A 22,313-nucleotide genomic window follows, 5' to 3' on the forward strand; every position below is an offset into this window, starting at 1 on the left:
GACCAAGGTTGCCAAGACAATGCAGTGGCGGAAAGAATAGTCTTTTTAACTGATGGTGCTGAGACAACTGGTTAACCATATGCAAAATAATGAATTTTGACGCCTACCTCACATCATGTACAAAAATTAACTTAAAATGGATCATAGACCTAAATGTAAGAACCAAAACTGTAAATCTCAGAAGAAAACACGGAAATAAATCTTCATGACCTTGGGTTAGGCAATGGTTTTTTAGATATGATGTCAAAAACACAAACAACAAAAGAGGAAACAGATAAATTGGACTGCATCAAAATTTAAAACTTTTGTATTTCAAAGGACACTATGAAGAAAGTAAAAAGATAACCCACAAAGTGGGAGAAGATATTTGTACATCATATGTCTGATAAGGGATTTGTATCCAGAATATGTGAAAACTCTTATAACTCAACAATGAAAAGACAAATAATTCACTTGAAAAAGGGACAAAGGATTTGAATCGATGTTTCTCTGAAGAAGATAGAGAAATATCCAATAAGCATGTGAAAAGATGCTCAGTATCATTAGCCATCAGGGAAATATATATCCACAGTGAGATACCGTCACACCCACTAGAATGGCTATAATCACAAAGACAGACAATAAAAAAGTGTTGGTGAGGATGTGGATGTTGGCTGGTGAAATGTAAAATGGTACAGCTGCTGAGGGAAACAGGGTTCCTCAAAAGTTAAACAGGGGCCGGCCTGGTGGCGCAGCAGTTAAGTGTGCATGTTCTGCTTCCGCGGCCCGGGGTTTGCCAGTTTGGATCCCGGGTGCAGACATGGCACCGCTTGCCAAGCTATGCTGTGGCAGGCGTCCCACATATAAAAAAGGTAGAGGAAGATGGTCACCGATGTTAGCTCAGGGCCAGTCTTCCTCAGCAAAAAGAGGATTGGTGGCAGATATTAGCTCAGGGATAATCTTCCAAAAAAAGAAAGTAAAACATAGAGTTACCTTGTGATCTGGCAGCATTTCCACTCCTGGGTATATACCCAAGAGAGATGAAAACAAAAATCCACACAGTAACTTAGGCGGGAATGTTAATAGCAGCATTTTTCATAATAGCTAGAAAATGGAAATGACCCAAATGCCCATCAGCTGATCAATAATAAACAAAATGTGGTATATCCATATTGTTAGTGCCGTCAAGTCAGTTCCAATTCCTGTGTACAGCAGAGTGGACCCTGCTTGTTCTTTTTGCACCACTGTCTCATCTTCCAGCACTGCTATTCATAAAGTTGTCATGGCCAGTTTTTCTGGAAGTTGTGGCCAGGTCCTTCTGTAACCAGATATGTATTTGCACATATAAATAAATAAGATCATACTATACTACTTCAAAAGCAATTCCTGCACTACTGTAATAAAAAATAATTATCTTAGATATTTTCTCATGTAAACATACAAAAATCAACTATCTTTTGACACACACAATTTTTATGGTAAAGATATATGAGAAAAAGCAGAATATTTTCCATTACTTTTGAAAATCCTTCAGAAAGGCACCTTAGGCACATTAGTCTTTTATTAAGTCCAGTACAGAGCGTGCGATTAACTCAGAATAATAATACTTCTACCATTATCCATATTGATTACTGAAAACAGTATTAAAATTTTTTTACACATGCTATCCCTATTCCTTGCACCTTTTTCAAAAATGATTTTACTACATCTAGATCATATGGCTATTATATAATTTAATCCTTTTACCCTTTAATTCTCATTTAATCTTAGTATTATAAGTAGGTATATATTTAATGCTTATCACTAGTCCTTTCCATGTGTCTCTTGTCATTTTTTTAATTAAAGTCATAATAGTTTATAACATTGTGAAATTTCAGTTGTACATTATTATTTATCAGTCACCATACATATGTGCCCCTTCATCCCTTGTGCCCACCTCCCAACCCTCTTCCCCTCTGGTAACCACTAAACTGTTCTCTTTGTCCTTGTGTTAATCTTCCACACATGAGTGAAATCATATGATGTTTATCTTGCTCTGTCTGGTTTGTTTTGCCTAACCTAATACCCTCAAGGTCCATCCACGTTGTTGTGAATGAAACGATTTTGTCCTTTTTATGGCTGAGTAGTATGCCATTCCACATCTTTATCCACTCATCAGGCAGTAGGCACTTTCACTTCACTTCTTGGTGATTGTGAATGATGCTGCAATGAACATAAGGGTGCATAAGTCTCTTTGAATTGTTGATTTCACTTTCTTTGGGTAAATACCCAGTAGTGGGATAGCTGGGTCATATGGTGTTTCTATTTGTAATTTTTTGAGAAATCTATATACTGTTTTCCATAGTGGCTGCACCAGTTTGCATTCCCACCAGTAGTGTATGACGGTTCTCTTTTTCTCAACATCCTCTCTAATGTTTATCTTTTGTCTTGGTGATTATAGCCATCCTAATGGGTGTAAGGTGATATCTTAGTGTAGTTTCGATTTGCATTTCCCTGATGATTAGTGATGTTGAACATCTTTTCATGTGCCTATTGGCCATCTGTATGTTTTCTTTGGAAAATGTCTGTTCATATCCTCTGCCCATTTTTTGGTCAGGTTGTTTCTTTTTTGTTGTTGTTCAGTTGTGTGAGTTCTTTATGTATTTTGGAGATTTACCTCTTGCCAGACATATGATTTGTAAATGTTTTCTCCCAATTGGTGAGTTGTCTTTTTGTTGGGATCCTGGTTTCCTTTGCCTTGCAGAAGCTCTTTAGTCTGCTGAAGTCCTGCTTGTTTATTTTTTCTTTTGTTTCCCTTGCCTGAGTAGACATGGTATTCAGAAAGATCCTTCTAAGACCAATGTCAAAGAGCATATTGCCTATATTTTCATCTAGTAATTTTATGGTTTCAGGTCTTACTTTTAAATCTCTGATCCATTTTGAGTTAATTTTTGTGTATGATGAAAGATACTGGTCTATTTTTCATTCTTCTGCACTTGGCTGTCCAGTTTTCCCAACACGATTTATTGAAGAGACTTTCCTTTCTCCATGTTAGCTCGTTTGTCAAAGATTAGTTGTCCGTAGATGTGTGGTTTCATTTCTGAGCTTTCAGTTCTGTTCCATTGATCTGTGTGTCTCTTTTTGTGCCAGTACCATGCTGTTTTGATTATTGTAGCTTTGTAGTATATTATGATGTCAGGGATTGTGATTCCTCCAGCTTTGTTCCTTTTTCTCAGGATTGCTCTAGCTATTCAGGGTGTCTTGTTGCCCCATATGAATTTTAGGATTCTTTGTTCTATGTCTGTGAAGAATGTCATTGGGATTCTGATTGGAATTGCATTGAATCTGTAGATTGCTTTAGGTAGTCTTGACATTTTAACTATATTTATCCTTCCAATCCATGTGCATGGAATATCTTTCCATTTCTTTATGTCATCATTGATTTCTTCCAATACTGTCTTATAGTTTTCATTGTATAGGTCTTTTACCTCCTTGGTTAAATTTATTCCTAGATGTTTTATTCTTTTTGTTGCGATTGTAAGTGGGATTATATTCTTTAGTTCTCTTTCAGTTAGTTCGTTATTAGAGTATAAAAATGCAACTGATTTTTGTAGGTTGATTTCTACCCTGCAACTTTGCTGTCATTGATTATTTCTAGTAGTTTTCCAATGGATTCTTTACCGTCTTCTATATATAAAATCATGTTGTCTGCAAACAGCAAGAGTTTCACTTATTCATTGCCTATTTGGACTCCTTTTGTTTCTTTTTCTTGCCTGATTTGTCTGGCCAGAACCTCCAGTACTATGTTGAATAAGAGACAAGAGTGGGCACCCTTGTCTTTTTCCTGTTCTCAGAGGGATGGTTTTCAGTTTTTCACCATTGAATATGATGTTGGTTGTGGGTTTGTCATATATAGCCTTTATTATGTTGAAGTAGTTTTCTTCTGTATCCATTTTGTTGAGAGTTTTTATCATAAATGAATGTTGGATCCTGTCAAATGCTTTCTCTGCATCTATTGAGATTATTTTTTCATGTGATATATTACATTGTTCGATTTGCGAATATTGAACCATCCCTCTGTCCCTGGTATAAACCCCACTTGATCATGATGTATGATCTTTTTAATGTATTTCTGTGTTCCGTTTGCCAATATTTTGTTGAGGATTTTTGCATCTATGTTTATCAGCGATATTAGCCTGTCATTTTTCTTCTGTGTGTTGTCCTTGTCTGGCTTTGGTATCAGGGTGATGTTGGGCTCTTAGAATGTGTTAGGAAGTTTTCTGCCTTCCTCTATTCTCTGTAATAGTTTGAGAAGGATGGGTATTAAATCTTTGAATGTTTGGTAGAATTCTCCGGAGAAGCCCTCTAGTTGCTGGACTTTTATTTTTTGGGGATGTTTTGAGTACTGTTTTAATCTGTTTACTTGTAATTAGTCTGTTCAGATTTGCTGTTTCTTCTTGGTTTGGTTTTGGGACACTGTATGAATCTAAGAATTTAGATTCCATTTCTTCTAGATTGTCCAGTTTGTTGGCATATAGCTTTTCATAGTATTTTCTTATAATCCTTTGTATGTCTGTGGTATCCATTTTAATTGCTCCTCTTTTATCTGTAGTTTTATTTATTTGAGTCTTCTCTCTTGTTTTCGTAGTCTGGCTAAGGGTTTCTCAATTGTGTTATCTTCTCAAAGAACCAGCTCTTTGTTTCATTGATCCTTTCTACTGTTTTGTGTGTGTGTGTGTGTGTGTGTGTGTCAATTTCCTATTTTTCTGCTCTAATTTTTATTATTTTCCTCCTGGTGATTTTGGGCTTTGTTCTTTTTCTAATTCTGGTAGTTGTAGTTTGATTGTTCATTTGAGATTTTTCTTGTTTCTTAAGGTGAGCCTCTATTACTATGAATTTACCTCTTCTGACTGCTTTTGCTGCATCCCATATGAGTTGGTATGGTGTGTTTTCATTTTCATTTGTCTCCAGATATTTTTTGATGTCTCCTTTAATTTCTTCAGTGATTCATTTCTTGTTCAGTAGCATGTTGTTTAGTCTCCACGTATGTCACTTTCCCAGTTTTTTTTCTTGTAGTTGAGTTTTTGTTTCATAGCATTATGGTTGGAAAAGGTACTTGATATGATTTCAGTGTTAAATTTATTGATGCTTGCCTTGTTTCCCAGCATATAGTCTGTCCTTGAGAATGTTTCATGTGCACTTGAGAAAAATGTGTATTCTACTGTTTTTCAGTGGAGAGTTGTATATATATCTATTAAGTCTATCTGGTCTAGGTTTTCATTTAAATCCACTATTTTCTTGTTGACTTTCTGTCTGGATAATCTATCCATTGATAGAAGTGGGATGTTAATGTCCTCTACTATTATTGTGTTGTTAATATCTCCTTTTAGGTTTGTTAGTAGGTGCTTTATGTACTTTGGTGCTCCTGTGTTGGTTGCATATATATTTATAGTGTTATGTCTTCTTGGTGGAGTGTCCCTTTTATCATTATGTACTGCCCCTCTCTGTCTCTTAATACCTGTTTTGTCTTGAAGTCTACATTGTCTGATAGAAGTATGGCAACACCTGGTTTCTTTTGTCTGCCATTCAGTTGGAGTATCATCTTCCATCCCTTCTCTCTTAGCCTGTGTTTGTCTTTAGAGCTGAGATGTGTTTCCTGGAGGCAGCATATTGCTGGGTCTTGTTTTTTAATATATCCCACCACTCTGTATCTTGTGATTGAAGAATTCAGTTCTTTTACATCTAGAGTGATATATGAGGGCTTAATACTGCCATTTTATTGCTCTTTTTCCAGTTCTGCATTTCCCCTGTTTCCTGTCCTGTGTATTTCAGACTACCAGTTCAGTTTGGTAGTTCTCTATGATGGTTTTGTTAGTTTTCTCTTTATCATTTATGTCTCTCTTCTGATTATTTGTTTAGTGTTTACCATGAAGTTTGTATAAAAAATCTGGTCAATGAGATAGTCCATTTTCTGCTAACCTCTTATTTCCTTAGACTAAGGTATGAGAGCCTTCAGCATTTCTTATAGGGGGTGTCTCCTGGCAATGAACTCCCTTAGCTTTTGTTTATCTGGGAAAGGTTTTATTTCTCCATCATATCTGAAGGATATTTTCATTGGATAGATTATTTTTGCCTGAAGGTTTTTGTCTTTCAGAACTTTGAGTATACATTCTATTCTCTCCTAGACTTTAAGGTTTCTACTGAGAAATCCACTGAAAACCTGATAGGATTTCCTTTGTAATTTATTTTCTTCTGCCTTGCTGCCCGTAATATTTTTTCTTTGTCATTGACTTTTCCTAGCTTTACTACTATATGCCTTGGGGAATGTCTTTTTACATTGATATAATTAGGAGATCTGTTAGCTTCTTTCACTTATATTTCCAGCTCCTTCCTCAGGTTTGGGAAGTTCTCAGCTATTCTTTCGTGGAATAAGCTTTCTGCTCCATTCTCCCTCTCTTCTCTTGAATACTTATAATCCTTATGTTGCATTTCCTAATTGAGTCAGATATTTCTCGGAGAATTTCTTCATTTCTTTTTAGTCTTAGTTCTCTCTCCTCCTCCACCTGAACCATTTCTGTATTTCTGTGCTCTAGACTGCTGATTCTCCTCTATAGTATCAGCTCTGTTCAGGGAGTCCAGATTTTTCTTTATCTCATTCATTGTGTTTTTCATCTCCAACATTTCTGATTGGTTTTTCTTTATAGTTTCAATCTCTTTTATGAAGGTGCTGATTTCGTTGAACTGTCTATCTGTATTTTCTTATAACTTGTTGAATTTTCTTATGATAGCTATTTTGGATTCTCATCATTTAGATTATAAATTTCTCTGCCTTCAAGAGTGATTTGGGTTCTTATCATTCTCCTTTTGGTCTGGAGTATTAAAATATTTTTTTCATATTGTTTGATGACATGGGTTTGTGCCTCCGCATAGTGATAATGTTTGGTCACAGCTTCCACCTGCTGCCACTGGGTGGGGGTCAAGAGCTCTGTATTCTGAGCCCACCTCAACCCTGGCTCACTTGCTCACAGCTGCTGCTTTTCTATCATCTGCGCAGGTGCTCTGGCCAACCACCTGAACTGCAGTGCTGGGCAAGGGTGAGTGGTGCTTTCTTTTGCCTGCGCAATCCTAGAGGCGTTCTTGCTCTGCCCTGACTGTCTGCTCTCCCAGGGTGCTGACTTGATTAAGACACCCCAGCAATTGCTTAGTCACCTCTGTGTGGAGCTTTCCCTCAGGCTGTGAGATAACTTGGAGAGCAAAGGTGTCCGCACAGAGGGCTGCCCCCACCCCCGTCCTCTCACAATCTCACACGGTTCTACGCCGAGTCACTGCCATTGAGGGAGTAGGAGGAGATCCGTTTACCTCCTTCTACTTCCTCTGGGGAATCCAGCACCTCCACCTTCAGATGTATGGCCATGTGGGTCTCTCAGACGTCTTTTGTGTTGTGTGAATGTCCTCTGTTGGTATATGAATGTCTTTTTCTTTGTGTCTTAGAAGGGAGAGTCTAAGGGAAGACCTCACTCTGCCATGGTGCTGACATCACCTCCTTGTCCATTGTCTTTTTGATGGTCAGAAGGTCATTTTCTGTTAGATTGCTTAGGGAGATGACCATGAAAACAATATTCCTTCTGTTCTTGTGTGTTTAGTGGTTTATCTATGTCCTTTTATACTTGAAGGTCAGTTTTACTGGATATAAAATCCGTGGCTCGCTGTTTCCCTTAACTGTGTTATCTTTGGCGTAATGTGTTGCTATCCAATTGTGAAGATAATCTCATTGACTTGTCTTTATAAGTTATGAGCTCTTTTTGCCTACATGGCAATGAATCTTTTTCCTTAAAATATAGTCATTTTATTTGAATGCATGTTGATATTAGTCCCTCTGATGTAGTATTCTCAGATGACTCTCAGATAATTCTGATTTGGACAATACTGTCTCCTTTGAGTAGGTTGTTTCAATTTTTAAAAATCAGGAAAATTCTATTTTTTTTTTCTTTTTTTTCCCAAAGCCCCCAATACATAGTTGTGGTTTTTCGGTTTTTTTTTTTTTTTGAGGAAGATTAGCCCTGAGCTAACCACTGCCAATCCTCCTCATTTTGCTGAGGATAGCTGGCCCTGAGCTAACATCCATGCCCATCTTCCTCTACTTTATACATGGGATGCCTACCACAGCATGGCTTTTGCCAAGTGGTGCCATGTCTGCACCCGGCATCCGAACTGGTGAACCCTGGGCCACTGAGAAGTGGAACGTGTGAACTTAACCGCTGCGCCACTGGGCCGGCCCCAGTAGTTGTGTGTCCTTCCAGTTGCGGCATGTGGGATGCCACCTCAGCATGGCTTGACAAGTGGTGCCATGTCCATGCCCAGGATTCAAACTGGCAAAACCCTGGACCTCCAAAGCAGAGTGCGCAGACTTAACTGCTCAGCCACGGGGCCGGCCCCCAGGAAAATTCTTTTTTGTTTAATTATAGTTTTTACTGTTCTTCTGGTTTAGTTTTTAAGGGACTCCTTCTATCCATATGTTGTATCTCTTTTGCTTATCTTCATTACTTGTAGTTTTCTCGCAAATCCTTTCTCAAAAATCTGTATCAATATCATTTTCGTTTTTAAAAAGATTTCACCTTTTCACTCTCTGTTTCTCTTATGGTATTGTTATGTTTGTTTGGTGGTGTGCTCCTGTCTGAAATGTCTTTTTAAAAGTTCTAACTAGCTCTTGAATTCTGTCAACTTCATTTCTGAATTTTTCTCATTCTTATTTGTGTTCTTTCATGTCTTGTGTATTTTCTTAATGCCTTTTTGCTTGTTTTGTAATAGTAACAGTTTTGATCTTTTTCGGAGCACTCTTTCTGGCATGATTTTCATCTTCTGTAGGGATCTACTCTGCTGCTCATCTTTAATAGTAATTTTGTGACGGACTTGGTCCCTTTTTTTTTTTTGGTCGTTTTTATGTGAAATTCACTTTTTTTGAGCTGTTAGAAATTGGCTTAGTTTTCTCATGCGTGTCCATGCATTCATGTGCTCAAAAATGTGACTCTTTCTTTCTGAGACTTTCTAGCTCTGTGCCTTTTGCACAGTTTAATCTAGACCTTCTCTTTCCTTTGTCTCTTTTGTTCCTGTCCTACCAGAAACAGGTGTGATTCCACTGCCAGCAGTTTTTCTGCAGTGTGGGCACTGTCCTAGAAAGGCCTGGCAGGTCAGTGTTGAGAATTCCTAGGGGGTACACTGTTCCAGCCAATTCAGGTTCTACTGCAGGCTCCTTGCTTTCACCCACTGTTGGAGTAGGCAAAATCCCTCCCAGTTTTAGCTGCTGTTCTCAGATTGTCCTGCCATTCTTTCCAGTGAATACCTATGGATTATTTGGGGGCTCCTGAGGTCTTAGTGTGTCAGACAGTGGCTTGCTTTCATCCCATGTAAGTGCTGGGAACACACAAGTCTCACAGTTGCTCATCCCCACCTGCTTGCATTTTTCACCTTGAAGGGGATACATTGGTTACTTGGTTTCGTTGTGAATGACCATTGGTTTTTTGGCTTGTTGTGTAGCTACCCTGCTTGTTTTTATTTGGAAATTCAGTAAGATCTAAATTCATGCTACTACCATAGCTGCTAATTTTTCTAGAAATATTGAGTTTTTAGTGTTAGTTTAAAAAAGACAGCTCTATAATGGAGAATTGAATTAAAATTAAATTGGATAATCAATCAAATACTTATTTTATTGCACTAACGTTGATGAACCACTTTGTGTTAGACCCTTACAGGGTTGTACTTAGCTGGAATATGTAAATAGATATGTGAATCCCTTCCAAATGGGGCCTCGATACTCATCCTATTTACAATGTCATGTGTTAAATAGCAGAAGTGTGTGCATGTGCTCTGGGAGCATACAGGATGGGCCACTTCTACCTCTGGAAAGTAGATTGATTTTATGAATGAGAAGACATTGAACCCAGACTTTGAAGGATGAGCTAATGCTTACAAGACTGATGAAGTGCCAAAGGAAATCCTAGACAGAGAGGAGATGCGAAATCCTGGAGTTTGCTACTGCATGGCATGCTTAAGTAGTTAAATGTGTTTAGAGCAAAGACTAGGGTACTGAGAAGCAAGTTTGGAGTCGTCTTTCAGGATATTGCATACTAAGGAATTTGGACCTGTGGGCAGTAAAATGACAGGATTAGGTTAGTTTTAGAGTGATAACCCTTCAGACATGGTGGAGGATAAATTGTAGTGCAGTGGAGGTAAGAAATCTCTTGAAAAGGCCAAATCAGACAATGGTGAATGTACAGGGAAGGGAAAGTGTGGAATGTTTGAACTCTTTGAAGTTTTTGATGACCACCCTGGTCTGCTGTTCACATAGCATTTAAGACTGTGGTTTTGAGCCCCGGCTGCCCGTTATAATCACTTTGGGGCTTAAAAAAAAAATGCTTGCCATCTGCTCTCCTCCAGTCTTATTTAAAACCAGGGGTTCGGACAACAGCAAGCATTTTTGAAACTGTTCCCAAGTGATTCTCATCTATAGCCAGGATTGGGAATCACAGACTCCTTGGGTAATCGTTAAATAATTGAACTCTAGCAAGCACTGCTCCAGCAGGATTACATGCCCTTCTAAGTGCCGGAGCTGCATGGAAGCAGTGGTCCAGGCCGGGTTTTAGGTCCTGGCTCACCGCACCCAAAACCACACTTATTTGTTCACAAATAAATCTTAAGAAAATATCTTCTCATCTTTGCCTTTCTCATTAAAAGTTCCTGATGTTTTCAACATTTCTTTAATACTTTTATGTTTTTAATTTTTAAATAAAAGTTCTCAAGCAAAGACGTAAATGCACCATATAAATGTATATAGGGTAAAAGATTAGTCCCAGCCTCTTGCAAGGAGGGGAAAAAAAGGAAAAAGAATAACATCCTCCCAACTGTGCTGGAGGTAACCCTTGGGCATTTTGTTTTTTTCCAGTATTTACAAACAATCCCCAGTGAATAACTATGTGCATATGTATTTTCATATTGTTGGTAATGTACAGTCGTGTAGCTTAACAACAGGGATATTTTCTGAGACATGCATTATTACGCATTTCATCGTTGTGTGAACATCATAGAATGTACTTACACAACCATAGATGGTATAGCCTACCACACACCTAGGCTATATGGTATTAATCTTAACGGACCTCTGTCGTATCTGCAGTTCGTCGTTGACCAAAACATTGTTATGCGGCACATGACTGTGTATGTATCTTCAGGGTACAGTCCTAGAAATTGGTTTCCTCTGTCAAAAGATAAGTGCTTTGTAATTTTGTTAGATGTTGCCAAATTCCTCTCCTAAAGAGTTGTAGCACTTGGCGTGCCCATCCTCAGTGTGTAATAAGAGTGCCTATTTCTCTACGGCCTCCCCAGCAAAGTGTGTCATGCTTTAATTTTTACCATTCTGTGTGGTTTTAATTGCATTTCCCTGATTATGAGTTTAAACATCTCATATATCTTTTGTAAGTTGTCTGTTTCGTTGGGTTTTTTGTTCTTTTTTCCCGTTTTTCAGTGGTTCCTAATATCAGTGTTGTCAAACTATGGGCTGAGGACCCCAGAAGGTCTCTGAAATCTTTTATGCTCTAGGGCAGACTATTTTCATAACAATACCAAAGTGTTGTTTATCCTTTTCACTGTGTTCATATTTGTAGTGAAGGTGCAGAAAACAGTGGTGGGTAAAACTGGCACAATAGCCCAAAAGGTAATGGTATCAAACCTTGCTAGTAGTCACTGACGCATTTTCACAGTTTATAAGAACAGTTTCAGTTTTGCTTTGGAATGACTCAAAGCAATAAAAATTGTTTTGCCACATCTCAGGTTTTGAATACAGATCTTTTTTAATAATCTTTGTATTGAAATGAGAAATATGCATAAGATACTTCTGCTTTATACTGAAGTACTTGTATGTTTGAATTGGTAGCTCAACTAGCTGCGTATTTGTGTGTATGTCTGTGGGTGCAACACCATTTTTACTTGAAGGAATGTATAGTCTCTAGACTTGAGTGTTTGATACTTCTCTCAAATGAATGAGTATCTGTTGCTTCAAGGAAAACCACTCTGATAGTATTTGTTGCCGATGAAGAAAATTGAATTTTAAAACAAATATTAAAATTCAGAAAACTTTTATCTGCCACCATGAGCTCAACAGCTTTTTAGTACTTAAAGACTTTGATGAGATTGGTGGTAATATTAACACACGAGTTTTTAAAAAGTATTGTGTAGTGAAATGTGTCATCATTTGAAAGATTTGCCTAAATATTTTCCAAATGACCAAGGCATGCTATTATAAAATCATGATGGATTAAATATCCATTCAAAGTGTAAAATAGGCCAATGGATATTCATGTAACAGAGTACAGAAAGTTCACTGATTTGGTTTCAGAGCGCACACTGCAGCTGTCCGTTAAGAAACTACCACTTATCAAGTTTTGATATAAAATCCAACATGAATATCCGTAATTACCTAAAAAGGCTACTAAAATGACTTTTCTCTTTTTCAACCACATATGTGTGTAAAGCTGGATTTTCTTCATGTACCACAAAAACCAACATATTACAGCAGATTGAATGCATGTTCTGGAAAATTGAACTCTTTTCTTTTTTTCTCAGTAGTGCATGTTGGATTTTGTCAAAGGCCTTCCCAGGGTTATGGATATAATCATAGAACTTTTTTCTTTAGATTTATTAATAGGGTGTATTATACTAGTGGCTTTCCTAATACACTAATCTTGATTCTTGGAATAAATCCTTTTGTCGTGGAGTATTTGTGTGGTCTTGGCCTTTGTTTGTTCTTTTTTTCTTTAGTACTTTTGCATAGATATACGTAAATGATGTTGAGCTTTAATATTTGGGGGGGGCTCTGTCTTTATCATGGACACTCATTGTCAGATTTAGCTATCAATCTTGTAGTTGCTTCATAGAAAGTTCAGAAACTTTCATTTTCAGTGCTCTGGAACAATTTATGGAACATCGAAGCTCTCTAGATATTGATGTTTTAGTAGAATTCCCCTGTGAAATCATCTGTGCCTAGTGCTTTTTTTGTCGAATAATTTCCTCATAACTTTCTCTGTTTCTTCAGGTTGTTTAAATTTTTTATTTCTAATAGAGTCAGTTCAGTAATCTGTATTTCCCTAGGAAGTTATCTGGTTCACCTAGGTTTCCAAATTTATTTGAATTAGCTTTGTAAATTAGTCGTGTTCTAATTCTGTGCTCAGAGTTATTTCTTTCTAATCATTTCTTATTTTTGAAATTTTAGGCTTGCTTCTAGGTACTTTGAAATTTGGATATTCTCTTGTCTTCAAGTTATACTGAGAGTATGGTTTTGTGTAGTAATTTGTTCTTTTTCTATTATTTTGAGGGGATATATAGGAAGACACAGATTCAGGCAGTTGGCATTGTCTTTGCTACCCAGATGTTTTCCTGTTTGTTTTTTTCCCCACATTAACCCTTTTTTTGCCTTAGGTTTTTTGCAATATAATTAACATATCATACAATTCACCCTTTAAAGTGTACAATTTAATGGTGGTATATTCATAGTTGTATGACCATCACCAGAGACACAGAAATACAGTGAAATACTGTACTTGTAAGCCCTCCCTCCCCAATCTCTCCATCCCTTCCCACCTCTGACTCTAGACAACCACTACTCTACTTTTTGTCTCTATAGATTTGTCTTTTCTAAACATTTCATATAAATGGAGTTGTACTGTTATATAGTCTTTTATGACTGGCTTCTTTCGCTTAGCATAATGTTTTCAAAGTTCATCCATTTTGTAGCATATATCAGTATTTAATTTCTTTTTATTGCAAATAACATTCCATTGTATGGATACACCACATTTTATTTATCCACTTAGCAGTTGATGGACATTTGGATTGTTTCCACTTTTAGGGCTATTATAAATGATGATGCTGTGAACATTTAGGTATAAGTCTTCATATGGACAGATGTTTTCATTTTTCTTAGGTATATACCAAGGAGTGGAATTGCTGGTGTTTATTCTTTTTTTAGGAAGAGTTTTTCTTTCTTATTTTTCTTTTGCCGCTTCAGTAGGCTTTGAGGTGAGAGGTAAGGTCATGACGTATGCTCAGTCTGTGGTGGACATGGTCCCCTCTGTTGTGGACTGGACAGCTTTTATCCTGAAGTGGTTTGGATTGTAGAGCAATGTGTGGAGAGTAGTATAATGTTATAGGAAAACACACTCCTCTGATTTAGTGATTCTGGAGCCCTAGGAGAATATTTGATGGTTCTTTAGACAACTCTGAATATTTTACTTGATTTCCTTTCTAGGGAATGGTGTGAGTTTCTTTGAGATAGGTAATTTTTTTAAAACTTGGAAATATTTTGAATTTGTTCTGTACTTGGCTGTCCTTAGTCATTGTGGTAAAGATTTGCAGCTCATTTAGATGTATATAGTTTATTATATTTTCCTTTAATTAAAAATATTTTTTAAAATGTTTGCAATGTGCATAAGACATTATAGTGTACTACTTCTAAAGAGATTTTTAGCATAACTGAAGGAAGTTGAAATAACATTTAATTTTCACAGCTATTGATATTTTTTCATGTAAAATGGCACCCAGTATATATGCTAATTAGTCTGTCATTCTAAAAATTAGTTGCCAGTGTTTGTGATGATGACACTGGGGCACTGCCAGTCCCCTCAGGAACCCTTCTGATAATCAAAAATAAGCTCAGGATTTCAGTGTTCAGAATTTTTAAATATATTCTGGTTCTTATAGAATGTTCATGTAATTGGCAGTTTTTAATATTCTGTTATGCCTAGCATCTAATTTATTAGAGCATGCATTCCCATACCAGCATAGATCATTCTAACATGTAACCGTGCAAGCGATTGAGTATTTGGATCACAGAGGTGATAAGATTGTCATTTTTTATATTTTAACTTTTTTAGATTATGGTTATAACATAATGAACAGTTATTTTTCTCAATAGCAACATTTTACTATAATTGTAACTTTAGGCTCCTGGATTTGGATTTGGAATCGCAATATCTGGTGGAAGAGATAATCCTCATTTTCAGAGTGGAGAAACTTCAATAGTAATTTCAGATGTGCTGAAAGGAGGACCCGCTGAAGGACAGCTACAGTAAGTGTGTTTCTTCTCGTAGGCACCTGTGTTGCAAGCACTGTTGCTACCCTCTGTCACTGGCATCCTGTACTAGGGACTTCTTTACACTTATCTCTATCACTCGCCTTAAATAGAAGGTCACTGTAAAAATAAAGATAGTGAAAAGAAAACTTGTTACTCAGTTTGGGGTAGAACATAGCCATCAGGAATCTCTCAACCCTGAGTCTTGCCCTTTTTGTTTGGTAAGAGTAGCAAGGAGGGGCAGAAAATACATTAGCAAAAAAGTGAGAGTATAGTCAGAAGGACTGAAAGAAAATTGGAAGGAGAAAGACTTTTTGTTTTTTAAAAACAGCATAACTTTTTCCAGCTATATGGTATAGTATCATTTCATGCCCTGTAATTTTATCTCCAAAAATCATCTTGTGTGTTGTGGTACCTGTTTAGTCCTTGGGGGACACATTGTGTTCATGGTTAAAAAAAATTAGTGACCTGTGGTTAGTTACTTGCTAAACATACTTATGGAAGATCTGAAAATAAATAGTTTGACATTATTTTATCATTGATCTGAAGACAAATAGATTAATTAGCCCATAATGAGAATATTTTTTAGACATGTTCATCTTGAAAGTATGTTCACAAACTTATCTGTATGTTTTTCTCTAATGTGTTATTTTGGGGACCTATTTTTCCTTAGGGAAAATGACCGAGTTGCCATGGTTAATGGAGTTTCGATGGATAATGTTGAACATGCTTTTGCTGTTCAGCAACTAAGGAAAAGTGGGAAGAATGCAAAAATTGTAAGTATCTTTTACCTTTAATTTAGTAAAGGTACCAACTTTATTGTTGATGCATTTCTGGTGTTTGAATTCATCCTTCCCCCTTAAGAAAATGAAAACTGGAACAGTAGTTCTAAAGTTAGTTGTTTACAAGAGCATTTCTTCTAATATTGGTGGTGTGTTTTGTCAGTGGAGTGCGTATTTTCTCAAAGCAGATACTAGGATTTTTTCTATTGAAAAAGAAAGGAGGGGAGAGGTTGAACAGCTGCCTCTTTATGGCTTAATGTTTCCTTTTCTTTTAAGTACTTAAGTTTGACTGAATCTTGGCATGTAGTCTGTTTGAAATGTGTAGCCCTTTTTTCTGTTACAGGATTTGTTTAATGGACAAGTTTTACATTATTCCTTGAACACACAGATTATCAGCCACTTTCCTTGTTACTGTGATATAGTTTGAGGAGAGAGAAAGTGGTAAGATTTTCTTTGTAGAGTTGTTCAGGGTGCATTTAATGTTACTGTTTTAATAGATAGCTAGAATCTTTCTTCTTTTTCATATTTCTCTGAAAAGTCTACTTTTTTTTTAAGTAAAGGAAAGAGGTTCCATTAACTCTCAATAACTGACCTCCAATCACAGTTAAAACTAGGCAAATGTGGCACAGATTGATTTTAATGTAAAAGTCCTATTTAATATCCATGTTTAGGAGCACATTAGCTACTTTGCCCACTTTGCTCCTCCCCTGTTTCTGCTCCATCTAGCCTCTGAAGGGACCGATTAAGTCACTGCTTGAGGCCACAGCTCAGGTGTACAGAGCAGGAGGAAGAGGCTGGGCAGCTAGATGGTTTGTCCACTGAGAACCTTTCTGCTTTCCAGCAGACACTCAGAATCACAGTGGACCCGACAGAGGAGAGGGCTGGAGTGAGGGGAGGTCTGCATTGTGTTTCAACCTCTGGGAGCTGTGGTGAGAGCTAAAAGAGATATTCCCTCAGACTGTGTACCCCACAATTGGTAGGCCCTCCCACCCTGTAGGCTGCCATGCCAAATGGCTTTTCTCCACACCCTTGTCATTGAGGGTGAGATGAGAGTTAGAATTCTCATATTGTAGTAGACCCAGTATTTAGTTACTGCATTCCAAATGAGAGACAGCTTCTATTGTTTGTGTATGTGTTTTCACAGCTTCATTGTAATCATATTTTTACAGGTGTAATGTTATTTTTAAGCAGTTTTTATAACATGAGATTGTAGTGTTTACAGAAGCAAATTGCTAATTTTGATAAGTGTTGGTTTTAATAAATTGAATAAGCTTTAGCTTTCTTGCCTTAGCTGCTGATCCTATGCGTTGTCATTATTATTCAAAGTGTTTTTCAGATGGGTCGGTGCACATTTCAAGGTGAGCGCCTTAGGTAAATTGGGTTTTTTTCTATGTTTGAGGTTGTGAACTTCACCCATACCTCTAACTTTTTAAGCCCTCCATTTCTCTGAAATGTGGAGCTATTTTGTTTTGGTTTTCCATGCAAAATATACGGTACACATACCCCACATTGATAATGCATCCAAGAAAGTTGTATTTCTACACTCCAGCCTTTCCCCATAGAAATAGTTATATAAGAACTAAGTCCAGAACCTGTAATGTATTTGAAATAGCACATGTAAGGAGGAGGATTTGGGGCAACTCAAAGGATGGATTTTCCTCTGACTGTGCTTAGCCACATCAGTTGGAAAAGCAGAACTCGGGAAGCTTGAGAAAGTATTTTTTGCTCTATGGAGAAAGACTATAGGGGGTTTGGGTGGAAGGGTGTTTTAATCAGCAGAGAGCAGTTGTTCATTTCTACATTTGAGGAGATTCGCTCATGTCATTAATTTATGTTAAGTTTTTCATTGCCATACGACTTCTAGAATAAAACGCCGGTGTCTTAGAATGTGGCCTTTCATTCTAAGGTGTCTTTCTTAACTTACCCACAGACATAACCAGAACCTCAAGGTCATTATATGTATGTGTGCGGGGACGGTGTTGTTTTTGCAGTTCTGAATAGCCAGCTCCTCTTTCCCATCCCCGATCTACTAATCTTTCTTTGCTGTGCTCCTACATTATGGTGGTTGTTTGTTTATATAATTGTCTTTTCATAAGCTAGGCTTAATGATTTCTTTTCCATTAAATTAAAATACTACAACTCCTTTGATAATAGAACTACCATAAATATGCTTAATTTTGTTTAAAAATAGGTAAAGATAAGATTAGATAATTTTACTAAAATTCTGAACATACTAAAAAAGCATTATGAAGCAGATAATTGGGCTAAAACACATTCCTAGAGATAACCTGCCAACACTTCAGTATATATCCACATGACTGCATAGCATTGCACCATACGTACACACACTTACCCAGCCCCTTCATTGATGGGCACTTCAGTGTCCACTTTCCATGAGTATTAAAGAAAAATATTGTGTTGAAGATCGTCATGTTTCTCCCTACTTGTTCAGTTACTATTTGAGAATAACTTCTAAAGTGTGGCTTTTTAGTCAGAGGGCATGAATGGCTTGATATATGGATTGACAGTTTGCCCTTCGAAAAACCAGTAGGGTATTGAAAGTCCAATTTCATAAATGCTTTCTTAATCTTTGGCAAACTGATAGACTAGTATTTCAAATGAAATATTTTAAATTACAAGTGAGTTTGATCATCTCAGCATATATACTGCCCATTTATGTTTCTTCTTTGTTCATGTCCTTTGCATTTATATGGTGATCACTGTCATATTAGAGTATTGTGTGTGTTAAGATTACTAGCCTTTTGTCATATGTACTACATATATTGTTTGCTCATTTGCTTTTTTGAGTGTATGGAAGTTGTTTATAGTGATTTTTTGGTTTGTTTTTCTATCATTTTGTTTCAACATAGAAATGCTTTAATTTTTATGTTGTCCTGTCTGTCAGACTTTGACTTGATTGGTTCTGCCTTTGGCGTCATGCTTACAAAAGCCTTTACGTTATCAGAATTATAAAAGCATATATCCTGTATTTTATTCTGCTACTTGCATGAGTTCATTGTTTTGTTTCACATCTGAATCTCAAATTTTGCTACACCGAAGTAGGCGTTTTTCCCCAAAATTTGTTTCAGAATTTTCAGTGTTAAAATCACGTATAATTGCCAAACCTGCCAAACTTCTTCAGTGGGTTTATAACAGTTAACTCATAATATAAATGGAGAATCATAACAGGATTGGATATTTTTCTGTAGGTTACGCACTTAACTGGGTGCAAATATTTGATTATATGTACAGTTAAATGCATTACAAGGACCTCTCCTCAAGGAATGTGAATCTTAATAGGATAGATGGGTACCCACAGTCATAACCATAATGTACATCACCTGAGATTGAGAGTAATTCAGGTATAGTAGCTTTCCAGAGTTGGCACTCTCTTGGAAGAACAATAGGGAAAGCTTTGCATGCTCAGCTGGTTACATACTTTGTTTTTGTTTATACATTACTTGGGAGGAATTGAAGATTAAAGTACTAATACAAAGTATTGCTTCTAATACAACATGTTGGAAGTTTGAAATAGAAGTGAGACTAAAATGCAGGGAGTCAGTTAGGAATGGTTTACAGTAAATGTTACTTGATAAGGGCCTCCACTGTAGGATACTGAGAGTAGAAAGGCAGACAGCCTCTTTCAGTTAATAACAGAGCTGAGCATCCTTGTCACATGCTGGCCTCTTGCTGCTTCTGATCATTTTGCTTCAGTGTTGTTTTCTCAGAAGAGCCTTCTCTGATCATTCTTGGTAGTAGTAAGCAGCAGTAGTCTTAAGTGTAGAGCACCCCTTTGAAAAACGTTAGCCACAAAGGGAAGAGATAAGATGGTAACTTGGAAATGAGTAGCAAAACAGGAATAGACGATTAATTGACAGATTAGTAGGCAAGGATAGATTTGAGGTAAATAGGAAGAGATTAAAGTTTTAAGTACCTTGGGGGATGGTAATTGATGAAGGAAAGGTCTTGGAGGTGGATAAGGATAAGAATTTGAGCTTATATGGAAGGGTTTTGTTCATACAGGAAGAGGTTCACCTTGGTCTCTGAGACCAGAAGGAAGACCAAATAAATGAGGTACTGAAAAAAATTAGAAGTAGAGGGGCTGTGATGTGGCACTGATCCATTTAAATCAGGCCAAGTGATTGGGATCTTGGAGAATAGATTTGGAATACCTGTGTTATCAAATGCCATGGAGGTATTTGATACCATGGAGGTATCAAATTCCAACAAGAGTTACATGAAAGGATTGCAGAACAGACAGAAGAATTCTGTAAAGTAAAATGAATTTATAGAGGACCTAATAGCAAAGTGTGGAAATGCAGCCTTCTGAAGTTGAGGGTAACACAGTGCTGGAGTTTATCATGGCAGATGACTGAGGGGTCAAGATAAAGTTATTTAAATATCACACCATGACGTCTCATGCAAACTTGGAGGAAAGGCAAGTGAAAACAGGAAGGAATTGATGGACTGAGAGAATAGGAAGGAATGGAGGAATCGGAAGTAGGATGGACATGGAAAAGTTTCAGGAGATCAAGATGTCAAAAGTAGAAGACAAGAAGTGTTACCCAAGAAGATCCTTGGAGATCTGTGATGAGATCAAGTGTATACCAGTGTGAGAAGATGAAGTGCAGTCCAGGGATTAAGAGGCCTCTCAATCAGAAGGTAATGCATATAGATCTTGAACTTACAGAATGTGAAGGAAATAAGTGGACAGGGAAAATTTAACCAGTTACCAGAGTCATTGAGGAACGAAAGCCAGAAGAGGGAATTTACGCCTAGATCAGAAATTACAAATTGGAGAGATTCAGAAGCTGAAAGCAGTTTGTTTTGGTGAAGCGTAATGGAGTTATTAGTTCCAGCACACTAAGTTGATTGTTAGTGTGGAGGTCAATAAATTTCTCTCTTAGAGGTTCAGGAGGACAGTTGTGGGCCTTGTTGGATTCTGAAATTTTTAAGGAATCAAGTTGAGCTTGCAAGTTTGCTATGGTTTGGTAGCAACTATAGTACATATATATTTTTTTTAATTTTTATTTTTTTTGGATGTACATCATATTTCAAATTCTGGATACATTACATCATGTTCACCACCCAAACGCTAATCATAGTGCATCTCCTCACATGTGACCCTAATCACCCCTTTTGCCCTCCCCCTTCCCCCCTTCCCCAATGGTAACCACCAGTCCAATCTCCAATGCTATGTGTGTTTTTTTTTTTGTCATTTTTATCTTCTGCTTATGAGTGAGATCATATGGTATTTGACTTTCTCCCTCTGACTTATTTCACTCAGCATAATACCCTCAAGGTCCATCCATGTTGTCACAAATGGCTGGATTTCGTCATTTCTTATGGCTGAGTAGTAGTCCATTGTGTATGAATACCACATCTTTATCCATTTGTCCCTTGATGGGCACCTAGGCAACTGTAGTATATTTGATGGTGTTAGAGTACAGTGCCCCATCCTTTATTCAAACCACCAACAATTACTAGTTTTCCTTTAAGCTTATGATTATTACACTTAGAATATCTTTCTGAATTAATTAATGAGGACTTTATTAGGCACACTTTTCCACATTTGATTCTTAACTAGATCTGTTTATCAGGAGAGCAGAAAACACAACCATTGTGGCAGTGTATTCCTTGGTAATTTGTTATAATTGTATAGTATATCTCTCTGGTTCATAATTAATTAATATGGGACCAGAAGAATGTAATTTTCCTTTCTCTTAGGAACTGAAAGTACATATATGAAAATTAATCAGCTTATTTTGTAATCTTTTTTATTTGTAGACTATCCGAAGGAAAAAGAAAGTTCAGATACCAGTAAGTCGTCCTGATCCTGAACCAGTATCTGAAAATGAAGAAGATAGTTATGATGAGGAAGTACATGATCCAAGAAGTGGCCGTGGTGGTCTGATTAATAGAAGGAGTGAGAAGAGTTGGGTGAGGGATAGAAGTGCAAGTAGAGAGAGGAGTTTGTCTCCACGATCTGATAGGCGATCTGTGGCCTCCAGTCAACCTGCCAAACCCACCAAAGTCACATTGGTGAAATCCCGGAAGAATGAAGGTATTCTCTACCAACTCATTTATCAGTTTCACATGAAAATTTTAAGACTTCTTTTTGATGAGAAGTAGGATTGCTGTCTCTTTGTATCTTTGCTTTTGTTGTCTTTTGTTATCTTCCTTCTTGTGACCTATTGCTATAGGTCAAATCCTGTTGTGGCAGGCTTCAGAGATCATCTCTTTCTCTTCTTGCTTTATTTTGTTGTAGCAGATAGTATTTCAGATAAATCATCTGGTAGTTGGATTTTGGATTTCTTATTGTGATCAGTAGTAGCATAACCACGGGGAGAAATCTTAGGGTTTTTTGGGCAGACTGTTATTTTAAATGGAGAGATTGAGGGGAAGGAACCTCTTAGGTTATATAGAGAAAGGGCATTTCTCTATAATGTAGGACT

General features: G+C 37.1%; 1 protein-coding gene across 23 annotated transcripts in view; it reads left to right on the top strand.

Annotated features, from left to right (window-relative positions):
• TJP1 (tight junction protein 1) overlaps nt 1-22,313 on the top strand; it is a 236,065-nt gene that overhangs the window by 160,015 nt on the left and 53,737 nt on the right. For all 23 annotated transcript variants that reach the window (XM_070571641.1, XM_070571543.1, XM_070571546.1 and 20 more), the window contains 3 exons: nt 14,949-15,073; nt 15,750-15,852; nt 21,646-21,922. In XM_070571641.1, the coding sequence (XP_070427742.1) occupies nt 14,949-15,073; nt 15,750-15,852; nt 21,646-21,922 (505 nt within the window). The remainder of the gene's footprint in view (nt 1-14,948; nt 15,074-15,749; nt 15,853-21,645; nt 21,923-22,313) is intronic.

This window comes from Equus przewalskii, chromosome 1 (genome assembly GCF_037783145.1).
Source record: "Equus przewalskii isolate Varuska chromosome 1, EquPr2, whole genome shotgun sequence".
Classification (NCBI taxonomy): Eukaryota; Metazoa; Chordata; class Mammalia; order Perissodactyla; family Equidae; genus Equus; species Equus przewalskii.